We start from the raw sequence: 27,651 nt of genomic DNA, 5'->3' as shown, positions 1-27,651 counted from the left end.
TAAATTAAACATTTTTCCTTTTATATTCCTGGAACTTAAATATAACCAACAAAAAGCTGTCAATGAGAGGAACAGAAATTACTGTTTAATTAGTTCTTTGCTGAAGATCTAAATAAAATCTGTGCTGTAAATGCTTAGTTGACCTCAGAAAACAAGCAGCCCCTAGACATCCACACAGTACAGTGCATTTCTTTCATACGCTCAGTTCAACTCCTATGCAGCTTGTTGTAGACATTTGCTCCTCAGGGACAAGAACAAAGAAGAGGTGCTTGTGCTTTGAGTGCTGAAAAGAGCCAGAGCCAAGAGAAGCCTGAACCCTAGCCCTGGATAAACTGGATGTACATTATTCTTCTTCCTCTTAATTACACACTTCTCTGAAAAGCCCACTGCAAAGAGGCACAAGTTCTGTAGGCAACCTTCCCTAGTCCCAGAGCAACTAAGAATCTCACTTCAAAGCCTGAACCCAAAGTTTTAATTTTATTCACCTTTCATTATATACTTCTTTAGGAATCTGGAGTACTATCATCAAAGGAAACCTCTGACTTTTTACTTTCAGGCAGGTACCAAAACAATCCGACCTTAGTCAGAGAGATGGTTCAGGCAGAGAAGCTGATCTTTAACACATGAGAACAGTAGAGCAAACCCTTGAGGCAGCAGGCACTACAGGGGGAAAGAGGTAATGAAAAAAAAAAAAAAGTGTAAAGTAATTATCAGAGGGGGGAAAAAAGGGAAGTTAACTCTCTTTCTCCCCTAACTCCACCCCCAGTAAACTGCTGGCCAGCTGTTATTCATTATTGCCAGTTTATCACTTCAGTTTGACACTAAAAGTGGGAAAAAAAGTACTCTGGGTTTTTTTTTTTTTTTTTTTTTTTCAGTCATTGCATATAGACTAGGTCCTAAACTTCAACTATGATTCGTGTTCTGTTTGTCTGCTGGTTTGCCTTACTATCCCTAAATCTATTCTAACAAATATCTGATAGCACAATTTCAGCAGTACAGAGCATAGCTCATCCAATGTAAGCTCCAAGTATAAACAGCATTATACCAACACAATGTAAATTGTAGGCCCCGAAGTCACAATTTCCAATACACTTTCCGGAGTATCATTAGATTTGGAGAGATTGTTACAACCAAAAGTAACATCTACATCCACCTTTTCCTCCTATACCAATTTTCATGTGAACTCTCTTCCTCCAGAATTTGTGTTAACATAAACCTCAAGACATGGTATATTCATTCCCTTTCACGCCTCCATTTTCTCCTTCCAACTCCCCTAATCACTGAGCAATTAAAGTTACTGTTGATCAGAAAAACAGCAGGTATGTGGCTGTAGGTGTAAATATACCAACATAAATTGCCCTACTAGAGCTTAAATGTGTTTTTCATTAAACCTCCCCAGTATAATGAATAATGATCATAATACCCCTTTGATACAGAAGAAAATATTCCAATGAACAAATTCTGTAGCAAATTTTGTAAAGTGCACAAAAATATTAATGGAAATATTAAAAAAGAAGTTTTCTAGTGTCACCATCAAAACTTCTGAAATATTGTTAAAATTAAAGAGAATTTATCTAATGAGATTTTTTGGCTCTAATATATTGGCAAACAGCAGCAACGTTTTTCAGAAAAATTACATCAACTAAATATACTGTATCTTAGCAGCATAAAAAACCCTACAATTAGATGCAATTGCAGGCCTAGTAAGCATAAACCTGACAGAGTGTTATAAATGTAGTTTTTGTTTAAAAGAATGGATTTCCATGGAATCCTAGAGGTAACATCTGTTATTTTGTTTACATTGTATTCTGGTAGTAAAATCAACTATAATCAATCACTTCCCCTCTGTCTCTCTCCTCCCAAAATTGCACAGAACATTGGAAAATTTAATCAAGTTGAATGGCCTCACTCAAGAAGCCATATTAAAGAAAACAAACAAATAAAAAAAATAATCAAATCTTAAAAACAAATAATCACAGAAAATAATCTTCATGTCAAGCAGTTGCAGCTTTACACTACTGACCGATGCTCCCCACACACATAGATGGCACTGGGTCGAATGCGTCGCCTTGTATGGCCGGGTAGCTGTGGCAAAAACTTGAAATATTTGGGCATTAAGTCTAAGCATGCATCATGAAACTTCTTAATCCTCCAGTAGTAAATCAGTGGGTTCAGTGCAGACTTGAGGTAGCAGAGCCAAAGGAGCCAAGTGCTTATCTCAAAAAAGTTGTGCTTGTAGTAGAAGTGGCTGTTGAATGTGGCAATAAGGCTGTAAGTGGTGAAGGGCGCCCAACAGACTATGAAGACAAGGAATAAAATCAAGATGGTTGTGAAGGCACGAGTTTTAAAGCTCATATCAATATTCATCTGAAAAGGTCTCTGTAAGCTCATGAGACCAAGTTTGCTGGCCTGGCTGAGGCATATGCTATCAGGGTGGCTATGGATACGAACTGCATTGTGGCGGACGGTGTTGAGTATGCCCATAAAAGAATACAGCATTACCAGGAACGGAATAAAAAAAGAAATTAGCAAGATAAGTATCACATAGGCCCGGTAGCCTGGGTCTGTAGAGTAGCCAAAAACACACTGAGGTGCTCTCGAGGGTATCTGCAGATTAGGATTTCCTACTGATAGGGGGAAAGCAACAACAAAGGACGCTGCCCATGAAATCACAATGAGAAATTTTGCACGGTATGGGTTCAGTTTATCTTGCCTCTGAACTATGATTAGAAATCGGTCAATGCTAATAATGAGAAGAATTGCTACCCCTTCTATGACAAAAAGCCAGAAAAACATGGCAGAGACTCTGCAGAATATATCCCCGAAAATCCACTGAGTGGTAATGATTGTTATCAGAGCAAAAGGCATGTTCAGCACTGCCAGCAGCATGTCTGCAAAAGCAAGGCTTGCTAAGAGAATGTTAATTGCAGATCGCATAGCAGCCTTCTGGTAGACCATGAGGCAGACAACAAAGTTTCCAAGGAAAGAAACCAATAGGATAAATATCATAGCAGCAGAAAGAATGATCTGGAGTGGCACACTCAAGCTCCTGAAAACTTCTTGTGGTGGCAGGATAGCTGTAGTGTTTACCAGGAAAGTACTTCTGTCAGTGGTGAGCACAGCACCTGAACTGTATCTCAATGGCTGTGTTGTGCCACTATGAAGCAAAAACTGGGGAGTGGTAAAATTCATATAGGCATTTTCATAAACAATAAAAGTAGCATTTGAGGTCCCAGAATGGGCTAGTGTCAACATTGCTGAGAAAACCATTGCTTCAGAAGGAATGAATGCAGAACCAAAGGTCTTCAAGTCATTTCAGCTTGTTTGGGCAGTATTTTATTTGTGGTCATTTACCAAATCAAAATTCAATGTCCGAAAGCATCAAAGCTCCTACATTCATGTCAGTATTTCCATCTGAAAAAGAAGAAAGAAACCAAGTTACGATTCTCAAAAATCTATAGGAACTAAAAGATCTTTCTGCCTTCCTTAATGCCAAAAGGATCCTACTACACCTCTACTAATATTTTAGGTTAGTGCATTTTTCCTAAGCACCGGTCACAGAAGTCTCGCAATACTTTGTCTTTTTCTTAAAGCTCCTACTCCTGTAGTCTTGCTGATGCTGTACAGTACTCTCACCCATCAAAAGCTTTTCTCTACTATTACCAGGACTGGAAAACTTTTAATCAGTGAAGTTCACATTTTCAAACACTAAATTGAACAGTTCAAATCAGTATCTTTATTTAAATCTCATAATTCTTAAACTAACCTCATTATTTGCTTTGAAATCACCTAGAGCTGGAAACATCAGAAGCATTTCCAAATAACTAGCAGGACCATCACCTGTCTGTCTGTTTGGTAGGCACTGACACAGAGTATCCAAACTACACTGCGTATTATGGAATCCCTTGTTCCATCTCCATGGACAGCATCAGATGCTTCAGGAAAAATATGCAAACCATACAACCTTTTATTAATTATTAAATAATTTGTCCACAGGATTAAAGTATTCCTCAGTTTGTTTCATTTAGTAACTAACTCATACCAAGTTGCAGGAAATTAACTCTTCTTTAGTCTCCACAGCCCCTTCTCCCCGCAGCAAGCTTTCCTGTTGTCACTGGTCTAGACACGGCTTTGTTAGCCCAACATAATTTAACTGTGCCTTGTAAATCTAATCCTTTGACATTTTGCTGAACTCTCTCCCTCAACTTTATACTGATGGAATTCAGCATTTCCTTTTATAGGTTTACATATACTGTCTTATGTATTTCATCAAATATACATCATTCTTATATATGAATGACATATAATAAAGCTTGAGAGCTGTCTCCAACTTCCAGTGGAAGCTTTTCCAAAAAACTCCTCCTCTCTATCCTGGACTACTAATTTAAACACACCCAGAGAGCTCCAGCACTCAATCAAGTTGGAAACCAAAAGGATTCTATGCCTTTCTTAACAAAGATCACCATAGCCAGAAACAAAGTGGGACTCATCTCACACAATCTGAATGTCTGCAGTAGTCATTTTAGGCTCTGTTTTTCATCAGAGAGATAAGGGTAGCTCCAAAGAACACTATCTCATCCATCTCAACACACAGAAACAAGTTTGTGCTACTAACTTGGGATGCCTATGTTTGGTAAGACAAATCCAACGCACAGCATCTACACGGGTTCTGTTTGGTATCAACATTAGGCACAACTGAAGTGAGAAAGTAATGTATGTAAGAAACTAAATAAGTACCACATGCTTAGTGGAAGATCAAATGCTTACTCTTCCCAAGGCAGCGTTTTGCTAACAAAGAAATGAACTGTAAAACAACACAGTCTAAGCTCTGTCCCCACGCTGGACTTCTAGTGATACAAATTTAAGCTTGATCAAGCTGCTTCCAAGGTTTCTGTGTTACAGTCACAGCAAATTCTTCAAGGAACATCAGTGTTATGGCCTGCTCCTCTTACTCTATCACAAAGCTGCTCTATTCCTATCTTCAAGGTCAGCATCACTAGATGTTTTTTCCAGGGTCTGGTCAGTCCTCCAGCACTTTTTAAGACAAATGACTAACCTCTTTCCCGCTCTCATCTTCAAAAACACAGCAGAGAGACATTATTATAAACACATTTATCTGAGTCACATAAATTTCATTTTTTAGACATCTTCCTCTCAAACCGGAAGGACTGATGTCATTGTTTTCTATTTTAGCTTACATTTTGAAGACTGTTAAACTCAGCCAAGTGCATACCTTAGTATGTACACTATGTGCACTGACATTTTGTAAAAGTGCCAGTCACCTTCATTCTAGATTTTCCCTTTCTCTCCTTATTCTACCTTTCAAATTTATTTTGTATAAAGAAAGTCTCAGTGTTAATCACAGGCTAAAACATAAATAGGAGCCACACAGCATATATTTCTTCATTTTTTTTGTTGGTGTCTTTATAAATCTTCATTTACTAGTCTGTTTTATCAAATTTTTTAGAATAAAATCTGTAATCAACAGCTGAAAGGTTACCACAGCTTTCTAGGATAGATAAGCAGGAACTTTACCAATGAACATGAAAATCTTATCCAAAGTTCCACAAAGGCTTTCAACTCCACTAGCCAGGAACACTGAAGAGTGGAAGTAGCTGCAGCGTTCTGCAAGCACTGCAAGAGAATATAAATTCAACAAATAATTTTGGATTTAAAAACATGGAGTATACAAGATGAAGTCCCCAAGGCAGTATCTTTCAGAAGTCGGTAAACAATAAGCCAGTAAAGGTAAGCTTTGGATTTCTACAAAGAAAATCTATACTAGGGTTCAAGCTGTTCAACAAATGGAAGGGGAAAAAGGTAAAACCCATGATATTTTCTGATGATGAACATTTTTTCAGAACAATCTAATTAAAATAAAACCCAATTATAAAGAGGTATAGATGGATCTCATGACAGTGAGAATGTAATAAACTGCCAGATAAAGTCAGGGTTGGTAGAGGTAAATTCACATATAGAAAAATAAAGCTATAAGCACTGTGGCAGATGCTAAACCAACTATCACCATTCGGGGAAAACAAAGACACAACCACAGATTTTGTAATTATGATTGCTGATGTTTTCATACAGCAGACTTAGGTGTTTAAAATTATCAGCAAAGCAATAGAAAAACAGGAGTTGTATGTATATGCACTATATATCTATATACACTACCTGCTACAAAACACATCCATGGCAGCTTGCATCTTCAGTAATATGTGTAGTTCTGCTCCGCCCCATCTCCATTCAAAAGTGACTGAAAAAAGGTATTACAGAGGTCTACAGAATTATTAGTGCATAGGGAAAGTGAATGACTGCTGACTCTCATAATACATGGACTAGGAAGTGCCAAAGGAAATGATTATTTAGCCATTAATTGTGAAAAATATTTGCCATAGGATGTTGTGGATGCCAAGGAACTTACAGGGATTTAGAAGGCAGTTTAGGATTAAAGTTTTAGAATATATTGTTTCACCATGAATTGGCCCTTTAAACAGAAGGAACCAAATAGGGAAAGGGGAGCAGGAATATAAGTTTTCTACACACTTCATTTAGTCAAGAAGATTGTGCTACCCTGAACTTTTCAAGTTTGTGTGTGTGTGTATACACACACACACACATTTTTTTTTCCTTTTTTACTGAGAGGACTTCTATCACTAGCATCCACATGGTTATTAAACCTTGCATTTTCTCCCCCACACACGCAATCATTCTTCCTATCCTTCCCAGCTCCCATAAATTATACAAGAATAGAAATTCAAAGTTGAAAGAAAGGAGCTGATAAAATAGCTTCATAGCAAGTTTATTTCAGTCCTCACTCGCTCTTTGAGAAAGAGATCCTGTCATTTCAAAGTCAGAATCATTGCTGAATAAAAGCTTATAAAAGACAATCATGCTTTGATAATTTAAATAGGTAAGTTTATTGACGGTCAAAGTGCTCAAGTAAGAGCTTGTGACAGTATTTTCACTTTTGGAACATGTACTCTCACTGTTTCTTTTCAGATGCAAAAAAGTCCCACACAATTACTTTTTTTTCCATTTCAATGCAGGAAATTACTGGGTATGCACGTTTTATCTCAAGCAAGGTTCTCAATCATATGCAACTTTCTTTTTATGGAATATAATAGACAATTATTTCAATGAAGTACAAAATTAAAGCTAAATATCGTACAAATTTCATTCATCAAATATAATTATTGCTAGAACTATGGTGTCTGTTTTTAATAGCTTTTTAAGCTAAAAGGTAAGTACATTTCTGTTCAGAATTCAGATAGTATGCTCAACCAGAAATAGAAGATTACATCCTATATGCAAAACCACCACCAGTCAAAACCAGTAACTCTGATGTAGCCAAACAGGAAACTTTTTACCTGCGAAAACAGTACCATAGTTATGCTTGATGCAGAGCAGAACAAGCTATGAGCAGCTGTCAAAATGCTCAATTATGAAATTTACATGTTAAATGCAAGCATATTTTCTGAACTGGCCAGGACCAAGATTCGGCCACCCAAGAGCAATCTTTCTACAGAAGCTTGAAGCTGGCAGTGTCTCATACATTGAGCCTGTTTCTTGGGCATATTTTAAGTGCTTACAAATGGGAATCCTTTGGGTGTTTTATAGTTAGCATTTTGAAGGTAAACTTGGCAAAACCAATTTATGCATCTCTGTATACAAAAATATTTTTTTATGGTTTTCAATGAACAAAATCAAAAGACAAACATAAGAACTATAGTCTTATTTAAAAAAAAAAAAAAGTGTGTGTGTATGCATGTGCATGTAAAAAACACTCAAATGCATGTTCTCCGACCCCTCATTAATGCACAAAGAAGCCCAGGAGATGCTCCCCTCTCCATAAGAGGAGAACATTGTTTCCTACGCCATGAAGCAGAGCCAATGTAATGCATTGGAATCCTTTCTGATAAGGTCAAAGCAGGGAAAGTCAGAGCACAAATCAGCAAGGGACAATGTTCTTACTCACCTAATTGTTCCTCCTGAAAGGAGCTAGTAGTTTTTCAGTTTTAATACCTATTTACATATCTTAAACTGAAACTGATCAGCTACACTGCATGAGTAGATGACCCACAAAACTATTCATGAGAGGCATTAGTTCAATTTGGGGAATTTTCCTCTTTTCCACTTCATAAACATTACCACGGCAATTTTCAGAAGCAAGCATGGTGGGGGAAACAACCTCCCTTGCACTGGGTCATTATGTACAACTAGTTGCCCTCTTGAGGAAATTTTTTTGCCCTTAATTCACAGAGTCATTAACTGTTAAGAAATGCCATCTATAGGAGTCATTATTCTAAATCAAAAATATGCAAAATGTAATGAATAATTTTCTTAGTTCTTACATAAAAATATGGTCTCATTTTTCAATCACATGAAAGGACACATGAAGTTCTGTTTTTATTTCAAGCATCATCATGCTATTCTCCTATCTCCTAACTTTCTCACTAGCTCAATGGTCTTATCAACCATATGTATATAGCAAGAGCTAGCTGAATAGTGTATTATCAAGAACATTAAACATTGAAAATATTATTAAAAACATACTCTGTTAATCCTTAGTCTCTGCCCAGCTATTAACACACTAACAAGATGGAAGCTCTGCCTTTGCTCTCTAAAGTTTCAGTGAAACTTTTAATTACACATGCAATTACTATACATCAGTTTGACCAAAAAAAAAAAATGCAGAATCCAAAATAAAAACACCATACATACCAGTCCAGGTAGGCTCCCATGGAAAGAATAAGGACTTGCAAGTCATCTTGTGCTGCTTTATTCAGCAAAGTAGTCTCTTTCCAAATGCCCTGTTAAAAAAAAATATATATATATATACACACACATATATATATATCTGTGTGTGTGTGTATATGTACATATATATTCAGTGACATATGTAAGCACAAGGCAGGACAAGATTGGAATGATGGCAGTTTTTCCTGTAAGAAAATTTTAGTTTTTATTAGAAGAGACAGAAAAGGCTGTAGTCTTTGTCTCCTGACAAGATACAGGTCATATATTCATAACCTGTAGAAGGTATGGACCTTAGGCAGGACTAAAGACATCTAAATTTCATTAAGCCCAGGGATCCTGAGCTATCTCATCTGTGGAGCATAAGTATCTTGCCATTTAATGCTATTTTTTTCAGGTCCAGTGTGGCATCCTGTTTGGAATCTCATTCAAAGGCACTTCATTAATTTGGGGACAAACAGAAGTTAGCTACTGCAAGTCTTTTATGGGATCTGTTACAAGACATGCTTAATTTTGAAACATCAGGAACCTGACTGTGAGATTTCCAAAGCCTCTCAGAAGAAGTGTTATTTAAAACCAGAGGATGCTACTAAACATCATGAAGATGTTGAATGAATTTTCCTCCAAATTAAAAAGATATCAGCATAATGGTGTCAGAAAAGCAAGAACAAGCAGTAAGGAAACAGGTTTGAATAGCTATCTTAGGAAGAACAAACAATATACATTTCAATGCAGCATTTCAGCATTTCTCTTATATGCTCTAGTGCCACTCAATCATCAGTGGGATATTACTGTGCCTCAAGTAGTTAAAATTATTTCTGTAAAGTGGGCCTAGAATAGCTAAAAGGCTGCTTATTTCAATGTCATACACCTCTGGTTAACAGAGGCCTTCAATTTTCAAAGCAGTTCTTCCATACATTCTCAGAGGGAAGTCAGGAATTTCAGTGAGTGAGTGTAACACTCAAAAATCCCAATGACTGCAATTATTTATAAATATGGTTTATATCTAAAAATCAAAGAGCAAAGATGTGGGACAGACATGTTCACTCTCTGCTTTTAAAAGGCTACACAACTGTTAATCTCTTTCAGAAGAAGCTTTCAGAACAAATATCTAGAAGTCTACTCCACCCTGGAGCAAGAGGTGTCAGGCTCCTTCAGGAGTAAGTGTCTAAATAAATGCTGTACATGGAGGCTGGAGGACAAACCAGCCAATGAGTTGACACGGACTTCCTACAAAAGTAGGAATAACAAAAGAAGTAGGAATAACAGATTAAATTCAAGCTTGTTGAGAAAACTACCTTCTACAGAACAAACACATTATATAGCCATGATGGAAAATCTGAAAGACTTTCTGACAAGCTATTAATGAAAATTATTTTCCATTAGCACAAGATTTGACTTTGCATTTCATTTATTTCAGAACAGGGTAGAAACGAAAAGTATGAGTCTCAGATTTAGTAATGTATAAAAGAGATAAAATGTAGCCATTAGATTAGTATAAGCTTTCACCCTTAATCTCTTCCCTGTTTAACGAGGTAAGTATCATTAACTGTTAATCTTCCCTCTTAGCCTTTCTGAAGTGTCAGAGTGAATACATTTGCCAGCAGGCAGAAAAATCTGCCAGAAACTTGGAAGGATTAGAGAGAGAGTTACAACCTGACAGATCTTCCCATCAGACAAGCAGGTTCTCTAACATAAGAACTATTTCTTCTTGCACACTTACAGAAGATATTTCTAACTCTCTTTAAAGGTATTTTTAAAGCAAACAAAAAAGAAATCCAGAGTATCACCTATATCATATCCAGAAACTATAAAGATCTTCAATTTCAAGCCTCTAAGTACGGAAAAAGTAAGAGCACTTTTCCAAAGTGAATCTGGAAAATTTTATTAAATTTGATTAGCTTGAAGAGCTTGCTCTTAACTGGGTAAGCTGCTTTGGATGGTTTCTGCTGGCAGTCCAGGGTTAATACTACTTGCAAACGATATCCCTTGTTTTCCATTATGAACTCTGGCCCAGGTTATTTATTTATTTATTTTTAATAAAAACAGAGAGATCTGCAATCCTTCAAGATCCTGCAATGAAATCTGAATACAAGGATTCCTGTATTCGCAAAGAGCTATGCTTCTGCGACTACAACCTCGCTCACAGCAGCGTTTAGAGCCAACAGTGCTACTACAAGGCTCATCCTGACTTCTACTTCATTCCTTCATCCCTGCGCCCAGTTCCTCATTCACACCCTTGCACTGCCCCCCTGCTCCTGCCCAGGCACAGCCAGACAGTACCAGGAGTGATCTGAGCTAAAATGGACCCTGGCAAACAAATAGCAGCTTCACATCTCTAACCTGAAGCTGTGAAACACTGGGGTATACAGATCAAGGCATAAGATCATGACCTACATTTAACTTTTCTAAACTAAGACATACTTATTACAGATCACATCCAGGACAGTGCTAGTGCTGTATCATCAGCAAGAACTACAAACCTTGTAGTTACTGATGATCTTAGAGCAATTTGTTTCTCCCCAGATGTAATTCAAATCTCCAAGCCAAAAACTATCATTTTCAAGTAACGGAAATAGCAGAACCAAAATCAGAGACCTTAGTTACCATTACACTGAAAAGTGCTTCCCACAAGCATTTAGATTATATTAGAGACTTAGCAACAGGCTAGAGAAAGACCCAAAAGTATTATGAAATGTTTTAAGTGTACATTACTTCTCAACTTTTGCAAAACACTTTAATGACAACTCACTACATTCAGTTTTATCTGGTCCACAGTCATTTCTTAGCATGTTTTCTTAACGTTTTCTTTGGGTATTAAGTCAAACTACGGGTTAAAATAAATGTAAATACTGAAAGTTTCCAACCTTCACCAAAGTGGTTTTATCTTTTATCAAAATAAAATAATTAAAAAAAAATCAAAACAAACAAACAAATCAGCCTGCTTCAAGTCACAAATTTTTAACAGAGTTGTCCTAAGGCAGGCTGTTTTGGCTTTTCAACTATAGCAGCTTCTCTAGTGTATTCTTTAATTGAATGGAAGATTGAGTTCTATGAAGACATTTTGGCTTCACGTATCATAAGACAGAGATCTAAAGACTCCCTTTATTAAATTGTTTGTACCTCCTTTGCATTGCCCCACTACATATTCTTTACATAGAATATATACATATTCTACTAAAAATAGGGGAAGCTGGATTTTCTTTTAGTCAGTAGTTTTGACAGCAGCTGTTAGCATATGTAGTTTTGCTTTTTTTTTTTTAAATCAAAAGCAAAGGGCTTACGAAAACAGTCTCAAAAAACAGTAACTCCACCATCATCATCTTTATACTGATGGAATTTTGTAAGTTGCCTCTCTCACAAAAATATGCTGGCTTGTGAAATAAAATCAGATGTAATGAAAATTCATCTTTTCATAAAAGTATGAAGAGATGCTAATGGAAAGATGGTCAGAGTAACTGGAAAAAAGTTTACTGAAGTACTACTCTCTTCACACCATGTACTGCCCACACTAGATGCAGGGGATTTTCGTTCCCAGAGTAAAGGGGTCCTCCCCATCCCAGCTATGTTCTTCCCATACAGGTTCAATTCACATTGCAGCCAAGTTCTGCTACTGCTCAAGACTCCTGCTGCTGTAAAGCAGATGTTACGGATCTTGCTTCTTGGGAACACAGGAGCCATGGGCATTAGGCTCATAGAGAAGAGGTGTTGCAAGCAAGTTAACTATTTCAATAAGAGAACAATGTTCCCTTGCAGCCTTCTGCTCTGAGAGTACTCAAAGTCTGTTAGAATAAGACTGAGTTAAGAACCAAAATACAGATTAAGCTTTTTTGTGTGTGTTTATATTTCCAATAATTACTGGCACCTCTATTTAGCTGAAAACTAAAACAACATGCTTAATGCAACAGAATACTAGTTGCTCAGGTTTTTTATCCACGTTTGTCCTATAATTTGTTGTGATAGTTTAATTTAAACTATTAAATCAGCTGCATATTACAATATTAACTTATTTATCATAATGTAGAAACAGAGACCAAATAACTCACAGCTACTGTTTAGGCCGTGCCGTCTAATTGCTCTAACAGCTTCAGAACAATTTTGGTCTCGTGCCAGTCAACTGGAGCAACACTTTCAAGACAGCAAATTCACCTCTGAGAAACAATCCTAGTTAGAAATCAATCAGCTCTGTTCATATCACACATATAAAAAAGTTAAACCAAGAGTTTCCATTTGGACAACACTCAAGGTATACTACAGACATACAGATCCTATGCCATACAGGCACAAACAATTTCTATATAGACATGACTGGCTGAGTCTGCAAACATTCCATATATCATGAATAGATAAAATATTAGCTGAAATTTACAAGCCAAAAATATTCAAATCAATTGATCTTATGATTTCAAAATACACTGTTTTGTTGTAATGTAACAAAAGAGACCTCATTGCTTTCATTTTTGCCAAGAAATTTACTTATAACTTCACTTTAAGCAAACAAATATGTTTATTGATTGAAGGAAAGCTTCATTCACTTTTCAGTCCAAAAATCTAATATCACAACATGCTGCATATCAGTGTGTCTTACTTACGTTTACAGAAGTGGAACATACTGAAGATTTCATTGGATAACATTTGTGGTAACATTACTTGTCAGTACCTTACGATCCCCTCTTACAGTTATCTTCACAGTTGACCAAAGTGATTTTGCAGCTCTTGCTGGTTTTGTGCTACCTAGGAATTGTTAAGCAAACAGTAATCCTAAACTGACTTTTCATAGTTAATGTTATAGTATTCTCAGTTCACAAACCTCACATTTAAGAAACGCATGTTTCCACTGGAAAGCTCTTTCAGTAATAAAATTGCAAGATTTTTCACACTACTTTTTTAAATAACTAAGCAAAAGAACTAGAAAAAGATGCATTACATCAGCAGGAAGGAGTTGCACATTAACACACATTGTCTTCCACTTTGGTAGTTCAAGATCATATTTCCCTACTTAACTGAAAATTTTTCAAGTATGCTCAATAAATTCATTTTGCAAATAATACTTAAGCATCTCTTCAATTACACAGAAGTTTACTTGGATTTAAGTTCAATATGAATCTGATCCTGAGAAAATACTGAATGGAATTCATCATCTTGCAGCCAAGACAATTCTAAGTAGAGTAACAAATATAACACAGAATTTCTAAATTGATTATGACTACTCAGCGAATGCTAAAAAAAAAAAAAAAAAAAAAAAAAAAAAAAAAAAAAAAAAAACAGGCTAAGAGATTTGTATTGATTTTTTAAAATACTGAAACACAAAGTCATACAAAAGTCAGATATAACTTTAAGTTATGGACAAAACCTTTAAAAGAGTAAGGGTAACAACATTGTAAGAGACTAGTGAATGGAAGTCCCTGCTTGTGGGCTCTCTACAAATCTCTTTACAACCCCTAACATAATGTTAATGTCACAGTCAACACCAGCCAGTACAAGACATCAAAAAGGCTACATACACTTGCTACAAAATCAGCAGTGATATTCCTCCTATATTTCAGGGGAAAAAAAGATTTTAAACTGCTGAGGAAGTTGTTTTAAAGGATTCTGTGTCAGGATGCTATACGAGGTATCATGACTATCAATAAAAACGTCTATTTTCTACCTCCCTCTGGGACTAATTTAGAGAAAGTATTTCTGTTTACTCCTTGTCAACTGGTTTGTCTTCTAATTATTTTCTCTATTTCTATGAAAAATACTTTCCTACTCTAAATGTAACAGGCTTCTGTGAACAGCTCTTCAGTACTCACAGAACTGGTTGAAAATAACTTCTGTAGAAGTTGTTGCCTATCAAATAAATGGGATTTTTTTTCCACTTAAATTTTCGTTTGATTTGCCTTATTTCTACAAAATCGTTCCAATGAACACCAAAACTACTGTTTATACATCATCATTTTGTTTGCACAGAAAAGTTTCACTTTAACATGGCTTGTTCCAGCATACCTTTTTATGGCACATTTGTTACGAGTTCCCTCAAAATATTTCATGTAGATTGAATAAACAGTCCAAGAGTCACAATTAACTCCTGGGAACATTTTCACCTGGCTTGCTGTCTTTTTCCTACCGTCCTCGACATTTCCTAAGGGCATTTTGCAACAAGAGTTAATCTGGTCCAATGCCTGCTCTTTGTTGCTAGCTTTCTCACTGATCCTGCAGTTCCTTCTACCACGCAACACGGTTCGTCAGGAAACGGGGAAAAGACTTTCGGGAAATAGGGCAGCAAACAGCCACCAGAACCATTCACCTGGCTCACTCCAAAAGTCCCTCAGGAAAGGGGCAATTAAGAGGAAAAGTCACCATTTATATGCTTTGACAGCTGTAGTCTACCCCTCGCTACCCTTCTGAGTGGTAAGACGGTGGCAAGTCCTGACCCAGATAAACTCCTGTCAGTGCAATAAATCCAGTCATATGGCAAGCATGGAGGTAAAGGTTACAGTGCACTAAAGCCATCTCCACAATGACCTCCTGGTTGAAAAGACTGGGGACTGCATGCTCCACTGTACTCTGAGTATCAGCTTAAGCACTGCATTTTGAAGAGGTTTAAAACTGCTGGTACATCAACTTATTTTCCAGAATGCGTTTTACTGGAAATAATTTCATTTCAAATCCAAAAACACAGGATGGGAATTCTACCAATCACCTGTACATACTTTAAATCCTTCCTCAGCCGTCTGTTTCCTATTTAGCTCACACTAGCTGTGCTAGGCAAGTTCTCTGGTTTTTTTTAAAGTCTTACAAAGACCTTTTCATGTCTCCTCTTTGCTGCAGAAGTAGCTAATAAAAGTTTCTGAAGCCCTACTGATTCAATCACCACCTGTTCTCCTCTCAGCCATTCTTTCTTTCCTTTTTTCATAGGCAAACATAACTCGTTCAACACCTGTATTTGGTGCATGGCAATCTCATTTTGAGTAGATACATTCCATAAACAAGTCTGAATAACGTTATAACCACTTGCTCAGGTGCTGCAATTTACATCCATGTATGCCCACAACATAACCTCAATATGGCAGAGGAGGCTCCTCTCTTAAATTTTCGTGCTACCCTTCTCTGTATTAAGAGTTTTTTTGCAAGTGGATGCAATTCTAAATACATTTTATCCAGATACAGTCTAGTCACTGCTTTCATCTTAAACCATAACTCACACAACACTGAGAAAGTAGATACCATTAAGCCTCTCTAGTATTTCAGAGTTTCTAAGCCCATCAAGCCTGCAGAGATGGGACTTGGGCTAGCTGCAGGAACATGAGGCACTCAAAGTAAAGCAAGTAATGTGAAATAAGCACAAGGTTGTTAAGTTGCTTCGCCTTTTAAGTTGGAGATCTTAGTAGGAGGGACCCACATGCTACCTATCTCCCTTCTAAAAGTCTGAAATTTGTGGTTATCTGGGGCAGTGTTTGGGTAAAAAAATGCAATTCAGTTGGCTTGCTCTGAGGAACTTAATATTTAAGTTAATAGCTTACGCATGAAGTTCAAAATGTATTACTTCATCAGGTCAATAGTAGCTCTACACTTTCCCACAGATTCAGAATAATCTGTTTACTTCCTAGTCCCAGATGTTTTTCAGTAGGACCACATTACTGCCAAGTCTTAACTACACCATTATCTATCCGCTGATCAGTAGTTTTAAAGATTATTTTAGAATCTGTTTCACTGTACATTTTTTTTCCATTTTATAATTTTAGTAACACATTTTTGGTCAGTGACCCACACACCAGGTAAATACTGATACAGCAATGAAAATTAATGAAGTGTAAAATACAGGAAATTAATTTCTCATCACATCATCAATTTATCTACCCACCTAAACGAGTTTGAAATACCAGCTTCAAACAGTCTGATGTTCTGGGGATACTCAGCTGCCACTTCATTTATAGTCTGTTTCCTTAGCAACAATATAATCCATCTGGCTGCAAAAAGCTAAATTCCTAAACCATATCCTCCTGCATACCGGAAATAGACTCAAAAACATTTATATTTTAAACAGCGTACAGTCATCATGATTAGGGAGCATATTAATGAATCTTAAAAGGCAATGACGTTCTTAAAGTACACACACACACACAAATTCACCATGTTCGTTTGACTAAGTGGTTCACACAATGAGAAAGGCAAACGCAGTCTTTAAACTTCTAAGTATTAAAATAGCATCTCTTTCTTGCCACTACAGTCCTAATCCAAGCTTCAGAAGATACAAGTTTCTTATTCTGAGAGGGAGAGATCTTGCACATCTTTCAACACAAATTTCAGAAATAAAAACATTTCTCTTATCTTTGTTCCATCATGCTTAGCTAAAGGAGCCCTCAGAATTGCATAAGGTTAACTTGTCTCTTAAGGCCTTTCTTAGAGAAGTAATTTGAAATATTTGGGATGCAATGCTACTAAGGGCAAGCAAAAAAAAACAAAAAAAAAACCAAAAACAAACAAACAAAAAAAAACACTATACAAGTTAACCATACTACAAAGTCTTAAAATACTTACCCTTCAGGTTTTTGTACCTAGAACTATCACTTATATGCATTAAAAAAAATCTAGTTCCCAACAGTGGCATTTAAACTTTTTTAAGAGCCTATGCAGAATAGTAAGTGTATATTTTTCACCACTTTCATAGTGTGCTCAGCAGTGCAACCCACCCTCTAATGTCACCCACCCTCTAATGCTCTTTGCTGTGGGAAAAGTATATTCAGCAGAGCACCCTATTTCAACTACACTCTTTTGGGAGCAGAGTTAGTTGGGTTTTCCTTTGTTGTCTGTAAGTTTGCTTTGGTATGTTATATATTTGTAGCGTTTATATCAGAAAGCACTACGTCAAAGTCTATCAGAAAATGCTGTTCAGCTTTGTGATGTTCCTTAGACAGTTCATTCCAGTCTCAGACCAGCCCACAAAAAATTTTTTATCTTGTACAGATGCAGCTCAACCCCAATCAGTGACTCAATGCAACATTCTATCACAGTATTCCTTCCACAACTTTATGAAGGAATTTCACGGAATCACAGAATAGTTGAGGTTGGAAGGAACCTCTGGAGGTCACCTAGTCCAATCCCTGCTCAAGCAGGGTCACATAGAGCATGTAAGAGCATGTAACTTGTAACACACAGACACTCCAAAAGCTTTCAATATGAGATCAAAGACACAGTCTAAAAATTGTTCAATTCGGAGACTAGAGAGCAAGCATGAAAAGCTTGGAACGCTAAGGAGACACACTGCAGTATAACCTGGGCACCATAGCTTCATAACTAGCAATTCCGCAATGCTGGGCTACGAAAAGATGAGATTGTGAATAATACCCAGGTATCTTCTACCAAGAAACTTAAAACAGCAGAATCCACCTCACACATATACTGTTCTGCAAGAGCTTGACAGCTCCAAGCAATCCAAAGGAAATCCAATTCTAATCTAATAGGTAAGTTAATCAGTCATGTACACAGAGGGAAACTGCACTGCCTCCACCTCATAAAGACACATCAACAGTGAACTGGTTCCTTATTCATGAAAAGATTTTGCCAGTGCAGTGAACATTTTCAGTGATGAGGTTGTGTAGCTTTACCTGCATATACTGCAAAGTAGCATGCAAGTCCATAGTGCCTGACCTACTGACAACTACTGAAGAGATCTGACCTTTCATAAATCAGGAGTCTCCTCAGGTGAGGAATCCAATGCTGGACAAGCCATTTCTCACCGCTATTCATTGCCTAGCCTCCCCCCAAAAAGTACTTAATACAGTAGCACATACTCTAGACCCTGATGCCTCTCAAACAAGACAGCAGCATTACAGATGAGGCAACTTAGATGGGCTCTTCTTATGAGGAATCTAACTGGCTGGAAGAGTTTCCTCAAAAATGTGTGATCCTATATGACTGTTGACTACAGTCAACATTTCCTAGATGTTTTGGTGTTGCTTGGTTCCGAGAAAGAAAGAATCAGGCTGTCAGGCAGAAGCAGTATCAGTTCTTCATGTCTTTTCTCCCAGTTGAGAGAACGAAGGGTCAAATTCACAAACATTGTTTACTTATACGTTTAAAAATTCCAGAGTGACCGTAAGTTCTCAGAAAACAGGCTCACTGCAGTGCTTAGGACTCAGTCCTGTTGCAGTCCACAGACTGATAGAAGAGTAAACTGGACAGGCCTTTGGGCAATGTCTGGCAACTTCAGTAAACACTGATCAATATGCAGCCCCAACTTAGACTCTCAAGGAATTCTGTTTCTGTATTAGCCTTTGCTTTTTTCTTTCACCACACTTCCTTCCTATGACAATACTAGGGCTCAGACCGATCTTACCTAACTTCTACTCAACCCTGAGGTAATCATCTAAGCATGGTCACCAGTCAGACAGAAATAGGCATTTCTGAAAAACAAATTCATCTAAACCATTTCAAATACCTGTTTTTAGTTATACCTTTGCTTCTCAACAATACTGTATATGAGCTCCACATCTCAACGTATCTGTAGTTGTATTGTCTTGAGCAACTAGTTCAGACAATAGAGTATTTCAGTACGCTTCTATATAACAAAGGCATAAGGCTGAATAGGAGCATTTCACCATTCAGTAGTTTCAGACTACTTCAGAAACTGAGTTTTCACCAGCTGACACTACATACACCAGCAGTGATTCAGCAGGCCCCCTGCCCTGGAGTCAGGATGCTGTCATCCTCACTGTGCTTTGCAACTTGTCAGTAGTCCATGAACCACCAGAGCAGAACTGAGATCACTCACCTTTCTCATCATTTTAGAAGCGAGAAATTGCAGACGACCACTTAAGCAAATGATCCTCCCTGAGCCAATGCTTAATTTGTGATTCATTCATTGATATTTAGAAAGGAAAAAAATGTTCCTTTATTCAAACAGATGTATACCCAGGAACACGGATGGGTGGTGAAAACTGTAGGGAAATCGGAGCAAATATATGGGGCTATTACATTTTCCACCTTGCTGATAATGTCAGTATACATCAGAGGATATATCAATATACTTATCAGAGCATACCACTGCACTGATAGGCCATCAGAAGCTGCTTTATCAAGTCTACCATTTGTGGTGGCCTTGAAAATACTCATGTAATTTCATTTCATTTGAATCTAGTAGTCTAACAGCATAAGTACAGTTACCTGAGATTGCGTGCTCTGATTTGGTATTTCCGGAAAAGACGAATGCAGTCTGAACTTGCCTTCTTGACTTATCACAGCAGATGGAAGGGGGAGGGAAAAGGCTCTTAACTTCAGCCAGCAAATGCACAGTCCCATCCCTAGCCTCACAATCAGTGCAATGGAAATTTCTCATGGCAGACAGATTTCTTGATACCGGTAAGGCACAGTATAACCGCTCCCTGTTACAATACTTTGAACATGCCTTTGTGAGCCTGTACCAAATACTGCCAAATTTCTTTCACATGTCAGCTCCTTATCACAAATGACACACTCGGAGCCTGAGCAGACATGCTGAAGATCACATAGTGAGAAGAATCACATGAATTTCTTAGCTCTAACCATGAATCCTTCAAATCAGAGGTAAGGCAAGAGGTGGGAGGTCCCATTGCTACACTCAGTTGATTTTGCTCCAAAAATAAAGAGGAAGCTCCTCTCCAGTATACACAAACTTTTCCAGAGTATGCTATACAAGCATACAAAGGTCTGAGGTATCAGCATACTACATGCATGTTTCAGAGAGTAGAACTCCAAACATAACATACATATTCCTTCAATGTTTCACAGCACGTTTTGCTAGATCTTGTGCAGTTTGGATTTTGGTTTGGGGATTTTCACTTTGCTTCTAAAGTGATCTTGGTTGTAAGGAGAAGCATTATAAACTCAGGCAAAATTTAAAATAATTATTTGCATTTATGTATATGTTAAGGCATGCACATATGCTAAGCGGTGTAGGAAACAATATTATGAATACACTATATGCACATATCTCTAAACACTTCGTCAAAAAGCATGTGAGAGTCTATAAAAAGTATCTAGAGAAAACTTCAAAAGTGATAACTGACAGAAGATTCCAAATCAAAATGATAAAGTAATAAAAGGTTTGTTGGAATAAGTATTATCTACTAAAGATAAGAGTTTAATCAACATATAACATCATGTGTTTTCAAATTACTTTAAGTCTTTGACAAAAAAAGGCTCTGTTTTTTTTTTTAGATAGCATACCTGCTTTTCTATCATCATACACAACGAACATTGTACAATCCTTTGAAAGGGATAATTTTGTGAATTACACGACTGATGCAGAAATCTGCAGCAATAAAATCATTTCCAAGTAATATCAGGTTTTGAAGTTCTAACTACGATGGCCTCTGAAAGACAGGATTATTTTGCGATTTGCATTAAAAATACACAGTTTTTCTCCCCTTTTGTTGAAAAGTTTTCCCCTTGTGCTCAAGGCAACCCAAACTGAACGCCTTTTGTTGGTAAATGTTTTCCTGTAAACCTGTGTCTATCACACTATTATTTTTAAAATGGGGAGATTGCTTCCACAAGACAGTGAGGTAATGAAGGTAATCTAATGCTCCTGAAGAACTGTTCATTATAGGGATGAACATCACCATAGAAAAAACACACATTAAAGTTAATACTTAAGCACTCAGAATGGGTTGCAAAGGCATGTGACCACTGAATACACTGGATAATGACAAGAAAATAAAAGACTGCAAAGCTTCTCACTAGGATTAACCTTGTGTAAAAGAAGCATAGAAAGGCTGAACAAGCCATCAAAACTTTCTCAGACATTGAGCAGTTCATTTGGCCACAGGTGGGATAACCTGCTTTCCAGACTAACTTATTTTTCTCCATTGAATGTACAAGATCCTGAATGACTAGCTGAAACTACCTCAGTGTTACCACAGTCCAAAGATTACTTTAATAGATCTTTGAAAGGCAGCCAGCAAGCAAGTCTATTGTCAGTGAGTTTAAATTTGCTATGCAGGGGTCCATATATGTAATGAAGTTGAAAAAAAAATTAACAGGACAAGATAGCTAGCTTTTAGAAGCTGAGGTTGGAGAGTTGAAGTCACCTCCTAAACTACCAGCTTCCATTCACAGCACACAATGAGGCATGTGCCTGATGGAAAATATAATGCATCACCATGTGAGAGAAAGAGGAGAAACTTCAAACAGCTCATCTGATTCGAAGAATAAGGTTAGCAAAAGATTCTTATTTTGCCCATATACAAAATTCAACCGACTCTAGTATGCTTTGGAATAAGAACTGTACAACTGGCTAGAAGAGGATTGTTTTTTCACATGTTTGGCGCAAGTTTCCTATGTATCTGAAAGAAAGTGTATTCTTAAGCATCCAAAAACATTTTGTTCTGTTTTTAATGAACATAAGAACCAGATTCTTTTTGGAGATGCAGCAAAGGATGAGGAGCCACAGACAAAAACTGCAATATGAGAAGTTTCAGCTAGGTGTTAGGAAGAAATTTCATAGTGAGAGTGGTCAAATTCTAGAACAGGTTGCTCAGAGAGGTTGCAGAATCCCCATCCTTGGAGATACTCAAAATTCAGGTGTACATGAGCCTGAGCAAGCTGATCAAACTTTGAAGATGGCTCTGCACTGAGCACAATGTTGTACTAAATGACCTCTTGAGGTCCCTTCTAACCTAAATTATTATATATTTCTGTGCTCCAGGCTCAGCCTAGATAGGGCTTATGCTTTAACAGCAATCTTTCCTGCTTCAGTGCCTGTTAAATCTGAGCACTGGATCTGAAATCCTGTTCCTCTTTTTCTTTCTTAATCTAATCTGCCTAGCGAGGTGACATGGACAGATCTGCCCTGTGCAACCAGAGTACTGCAAAGCAGATTAGGATAAAAATATTTTAACTGGACAGCTAAAATGACTAGAAAATGGACCTTATATATAAAATCAACAAGGAAAAGGATCTGGTAGAAATACGAACAGCACCTGGGCATCCAGACAGGCTGGAGGTGTCCAGATGGCAGACCTCTCATCTCTAAGGCAAGATGACCATGATGAAGATAAGGAGTCAGAGAGGGAGAACAAATCAGAGAGAGTTTGTGAGACAAAAAACCCCACAGAAGTAGGGGTAAAACATAGTGGGGAAACGAACTGTGAAGTCATCAGACAGCACTGCCCTGCAAACAACAGAATGGAAACCAGACACCAAAGTTTCACCTTCCTGCTGAAGTCAGCTATAGATTACATAAAACTTATGAGATAATATAGGTCATCTTCATAATTCAAGTATAAAGCATCCTGTTCTCCTTCACTGTCAATCCACTTATGGATCACGACCTACTGCTACTAGCTCAGGCGGTCACAGCCTGAATTGACATCCAGAGGTTCTAACTCTGCTGAGGACATACAAAGTGATCACAGACACCTTACATAAAATACTGCCTTCATTTCCATTAGCTTTAAGAATTTTAAAAAAAGGAAAGTTACAAACACCAAAACTATGTTAAAAAAGCACTATTAAGTGTCTGAAAGTGAAGCTCTCAAGACTAGAGAAGTACCAGTTATGGAACCTTAATTAAACACTCTAATGTAGTCTTTAAACCTGAATAAACAGTATTTATCCACACAGAATCCAGCTTCCTTTAGAAGGGCCTCACTAACTAGGCTAGCTCACTAAGATGAATAATTGTTTAAGATCTTGTTCCAACACAATTCAAAATCAAGGGGGAAATCTAGGAACAGATGCAATAATTATAACCATCAACTAATTTTGGATGCCCAATCTGAGATGCTAAGTGCCTGGAAAAAAAAAAAGAGAGAGAGAGAGAGAGAGAGAGAGAGAGAGAGAGAGAGAGAGAGAGAGAGAGAAACATATCCTAGACAATACAAAGCATATCTCCCAATAGCTTCATCACCACTACTTCAAAGGTTTACATTTCCAAACACTTCTGTGCTTATGTGGTTTTAACAGTTTTCTTTTAAACACAAATTGTGTATAATATACATCTAGATTGAGGCAAATTAAGTTACAGCTGAGCAAAAAGATTTCTCTAAGTACCATTCAAGCCAGTGGGACAACTCATACTCTTCTATGTGCAAGTTTAAATACTTTACTGAATCAGCGCTTTTCCATAAAGAATAGCTCAACTTCTTCCTAAAGTACAGGCTGCAATGTTTCAACATTAAGATTTGTATATTATGAGGTTGCATTCAAATGCAGTCAAACAGAATTTCACTGAGACCTCAGCTCATACTTCCTGTTCAGAAAAGTATTTCCAAGCATTTATCAAGTCCTATCATATAGATACAGTCTAGTCAAGCATTTAAGCATAATCCTCAACCAAAAATGAGGTAACTAACAATCTTCCTACTTCAGTTCCAGCTACGCTACTAGGAATACAATGGCTACAATAACGGCTGCCAACAAACACAGAGAAAAACTACACTACTCTATTAAAGTATTTTTTATGTCTGAGAGAGGCAGCATGACCTGACAGACCAATTTTCAGCCTAAGATTGTACTTCTGAATCCTACCAATGGGATCCTTGAATAAATAGTTATATATCCTCCTGTCTCAGTTCCTCATTTATTACTATTAAACAATTCTTGGAATTACTATTAAACAATTCTTTAGAATTGCTTTGAAATATATTTCTAAGAATACTATGTGAGATAAACTAGATATATCTATATACAAAAAGCAAGCAAAGCATAAAACATCTACAGATGCACTGTTTCATTACTGAAACGAGATGTGAAATATTCCAAAAATGTGAACATATTAAACATTAAACACAATGAAAGCACATATTTACAGAATGGTATCAAGTATACAGGCTTTGTTTATAATTTCAGTGAAAAAAAGACACAGCTAGCAAGGCCAGGGTCCAAAATTATTTATTTTAAACATCTAATCTGATAACTGTAACAGGATAATGATTTCCCCAGACACTCTAGAGGTAAATGATCTTCTTCAGCGCATTAAAAAAAAAAAAAAAAATGTACTTGCCCAATTTGCTCATAGTAGCACAATAATTAGTAATACAGATTTAGAACAGAGGCCATGGACATGTTCACATTTTGGATCTTTACTAAGCAGCAACTTACTAGCGACTAGGACTACTTATGAACATGTACTGCTCTGCAAGTACATTCCCAAATGAGCAGAAGTAAGTTGTGCAAGACTTGCCCCAATCCACCTACTCCTCCCTTACGGATGGGCCAGTGGGAAAGTCACCAAACCTTCACCTACTCCCTGCTTACCTATTTGTATATACAGAGAAAAACAGCAGTCCTAACAGGTTTTCACAGCTGACTATGAAAAGCAGCATTTTATCACATCCGAGATCCTCAGAGCAGGCAAGAGCTCTACGATGGAGCACAGGGTTGCGAGGGACTGCTTACAGTGTTACCTTCAGACTGCGTCTCCTCTAGTAAATCAGACAATGTCAGAACTATTCCTGAGCCATGCAGCTCGCTCAATTATGCAAACTCAGATCGGCACAGCACACTCCTAACCCAGGCCAGCAACATCCGGCTCTTGGCCAAGAGACTGCTACCAACACAGCCTACGAACTAGTCCCAACTGGTAGCCTGTATTCAGCTACCCTATTCCGGAGGGCAGGAGGGTTTAACAGCATTGACAAGAGCTAACCCATGCCAGCTGGCTTCAACACCAGGGAACAGTCTCAGGTACATTTAATTAACTAGTAGAGAAGCAGACCTAGTGTCTCCAGGCTTCATCTGCTACTACCCTTGGAGGAAGGTTTTGAGTGGCACTGGCAATGAAGTATGTGAGCACAGCCTTGATCAGACACCACCTTACAACAATTATCCATACCTTGTAATACATTAGAAGAAAATCAGGACTGAGTAGAGCTTATCTGGGCTTTTTCCTGTTCCATCTGAGTGGAGAGACCTTGCATATGATCTACTAATGTTTCTTTTTATTTTCTCAATTAATAAAAAAAGAAAAAAAAAAGATCTCTAGATTTGACATGCACTCTGACAGTAAAGCCACTCACTATCTAATAAACAAATCATGGAAATGGCATAACAAACTGTCTTTGATACATGATCATTCAACAGTAAACATTTCGAGTGAGAGTTATTCAGAAATTACAGTTCTTCTAATTACTACTCACTACCAAATCTGCTCCTGTAGAATAATAATTTAAAAAGTTATAAATGAATCTGTTCTGTTATCCTGGAAACTTAGCTACAGCAATGTTGGCAAATAAATTTCACAGCAGAAAACTGAGAACAAATTACAGTAAGAATACATCTGAGAGCCAATAGTCTTTGACTATTATGCTTAAGGAATATTCTTTGAAACCTCTTTAGTTTGTTAGAGATATCTAGAAATGCTTTATTTCATCTGCCAGAAACTGTCCCTTCTATAATCTAATGCTTTTCTTTGTTCTAATATCAGAACGTATAAAGCGTCCCACAGAAAATGCATGACACAAAATTCACTTGCCACTGTTTAATCCTTCATTTTAATCCTTCATTTTTTTCAGTAAGGATAAACAGTTCTGTTTAACAACCTCCTCGAGCATGAATATAAGTTGCCAGTTATACTTAGCTCTGCCCATTTAAAAAGTGCATCTTACCACCCGCATCCATATGCACATCCTCCGCTTACTCGGCAAACGGTGCCTTTACTGAGTAACAAGCAGATCTTTCTAAGAGGCCTTCTTAAATATTTTGTAGTCTGCGTTGCGTTAGGTTTTTTTAAGAAAGGAACAAGGAAGAAGTTATACGTAAAAAAAAAACTAAAAATCACGCTGAGCACGCAGATGAGGAGAAGGCAGTGAGGCATTTCTGTGTAGCCCAGGAGCGGTAACGCACGAAGCGAAAGGTCGCTGTTTAGCCGAGACTAAAAAAAAAGACGAAAGACTTAAAAAGGAGAGAAGAAAAGACTTAAGAAAGAGAGGCGAAGACTTCGAGAGGAGCGGAGCGGCGGTCAGCCCTGCGCAGGGGAGCCGAGCAGGAAGCGCGCCCGCACCGCGGCTCCGCGCGCGCGCCGCCGCCGACCGTTGCCCGCTAACGGCCGCGCGGGCGCGGCTGCCCGGCACGGCCTAGCCCGCGGGCACCGCCCGCCCGAGGCTGGGGGCGCCCCCGCCGCCGCCCGCTCCGCGCCGCCCCGCGCAGCGGGGGCCGCGCCGGCCGCAGCCCGGCCCGCGGGCGCGCGTCCAGCGCCGCGCCTCACCTCCGCGCGCCGGCGGTGCCCTGCGCAGCCCGAGCCCGGCCTCAGCCCGGCCCTCCGGGAAGTTTCCTGCCATCGCAGCGGCCGCGGAAAACAAAAGCTTCCAAGGCGGGAGCGGGAGGAAGGAGGGCAGCGCGGGCAGCAAAGCGCGGGGCATTGCACGCCCGCCCGCGGCGCCGCCGCCCCCGGCTGCCAACAGCGCGGAGGGGCAGCGCGCTCAGCGCCGCCTCCCCGCGGGCTGCGGCGCCGGCAGAGCCGAGCTGCGCCCGCGGCCGCCGGAGCGAGCAGGCGCCCAGCGCCGCCCGTCCCGCTCGCTGCCGCGCCGCCGCCCGGCCCCGGCGGAGGCTCCGCCTCCCGCGGGCCGCGCAGGCTCCGCGGCCGGGGGAGCAGCGCGGGGCTCGGCCGGCCCCTGCGGCCGCGGGGCGGCCCCGGCAGCGCTGCGGGGCCTGCCGCTGTTTTGCCCTTCCCCCGAAGCGTTCAGTAGGGCTGGAGCTAAGTTGGGAACGTCCCTTCCAACAGGCCGGGCGAGAGGTGCTGAAAGCAGGGAGCTCCCCGGCCGCCTGCCCCCGCTAATGGCAACGCAGTGTGCGCCCCCGTGGCGGATCTTGCGGCCCTCCCGTACGTAAACAGGCAGAAATTAATCTAAAATACCCCCAGGAGTCGCTCTATCTGCGTGCTGAGTCGTGCCAGCTGGTTTTGGTGACTAAGATAAGCCTGCACTCAGCTAA

At 38.8% G+C, this 27,651-nt stretch overlaps 1 protein-coding gene across 5 annotated transcripts; it reads right to left on the bottom strand.

Annotated features, from left to right (window-relative positions):
• Positions 1–1,597: 1,597 nt before the first annotated feature.
• Positions 1,598–26,993, bottom strand: GPR63 (G protein-coupled receptor 63). Of its 5 annotated transcripts, none has more exons than XM_062571015.1 (5): positions 26,927–26,993; positions 8,725–8,813; positions 6,175–6,256; positions 5,536–5,634; positions 1,598–3,414 (listed from the first exon to the last, which is right to left on the bottom strand). In XM_062571015.1, the coding sequence occupies exon 5, from the start codon at positions 3,268–3,270 to the stop codon at positions 2,011–2,013; it is 1,260 nt and encodes a 419-aa protein (XP_062426999.1). In that variant the 5' UTR covers positions 3,271–3,414; positions 5,536–5,634; positions 6,175–6,256; positions 8,725–8,813; positions 26,927–26,993; the 3' UTR covers positions 1,598–2,010. The 5 variants fall into 5 exon arrangements, with proteins under 5 accessions (XP_062426999.1, XP_062427000.1, XP_062427001.1 ...); XM_062571016.1 differs by lacking the exon at positions 26,927–26,993 and adding an exon at positions 26,328–26,668; XM_062571017.1 differs by lacking the exon at positions 26,927–26,993 and adding an exon at positions 13,350–13,427.
• Positions 26,994–27,651: the final 658 nt, after the last annotated feature.

Source organism: Rhea pennata, chromosome 3 (assembly GCF_028389875.1).
Source record: "Rhea pennata isolate bPtePen1 chromosome 3, bPtePen1.pri, whole genome shotgun sequence".
In the NCBI taxonomy this organism is placed as follows: domain Eukaryota; kingdom Metazoa; phylum Chordata; class Aves; order Rheiformes; family Rheidae; genus Rhea; species Rhea pennata.
The sequence above is the reverse complement of the archived record's forward strand: the minus strand, read 5'-3'. Positions and strand labels throughout refer to the sequence as shown.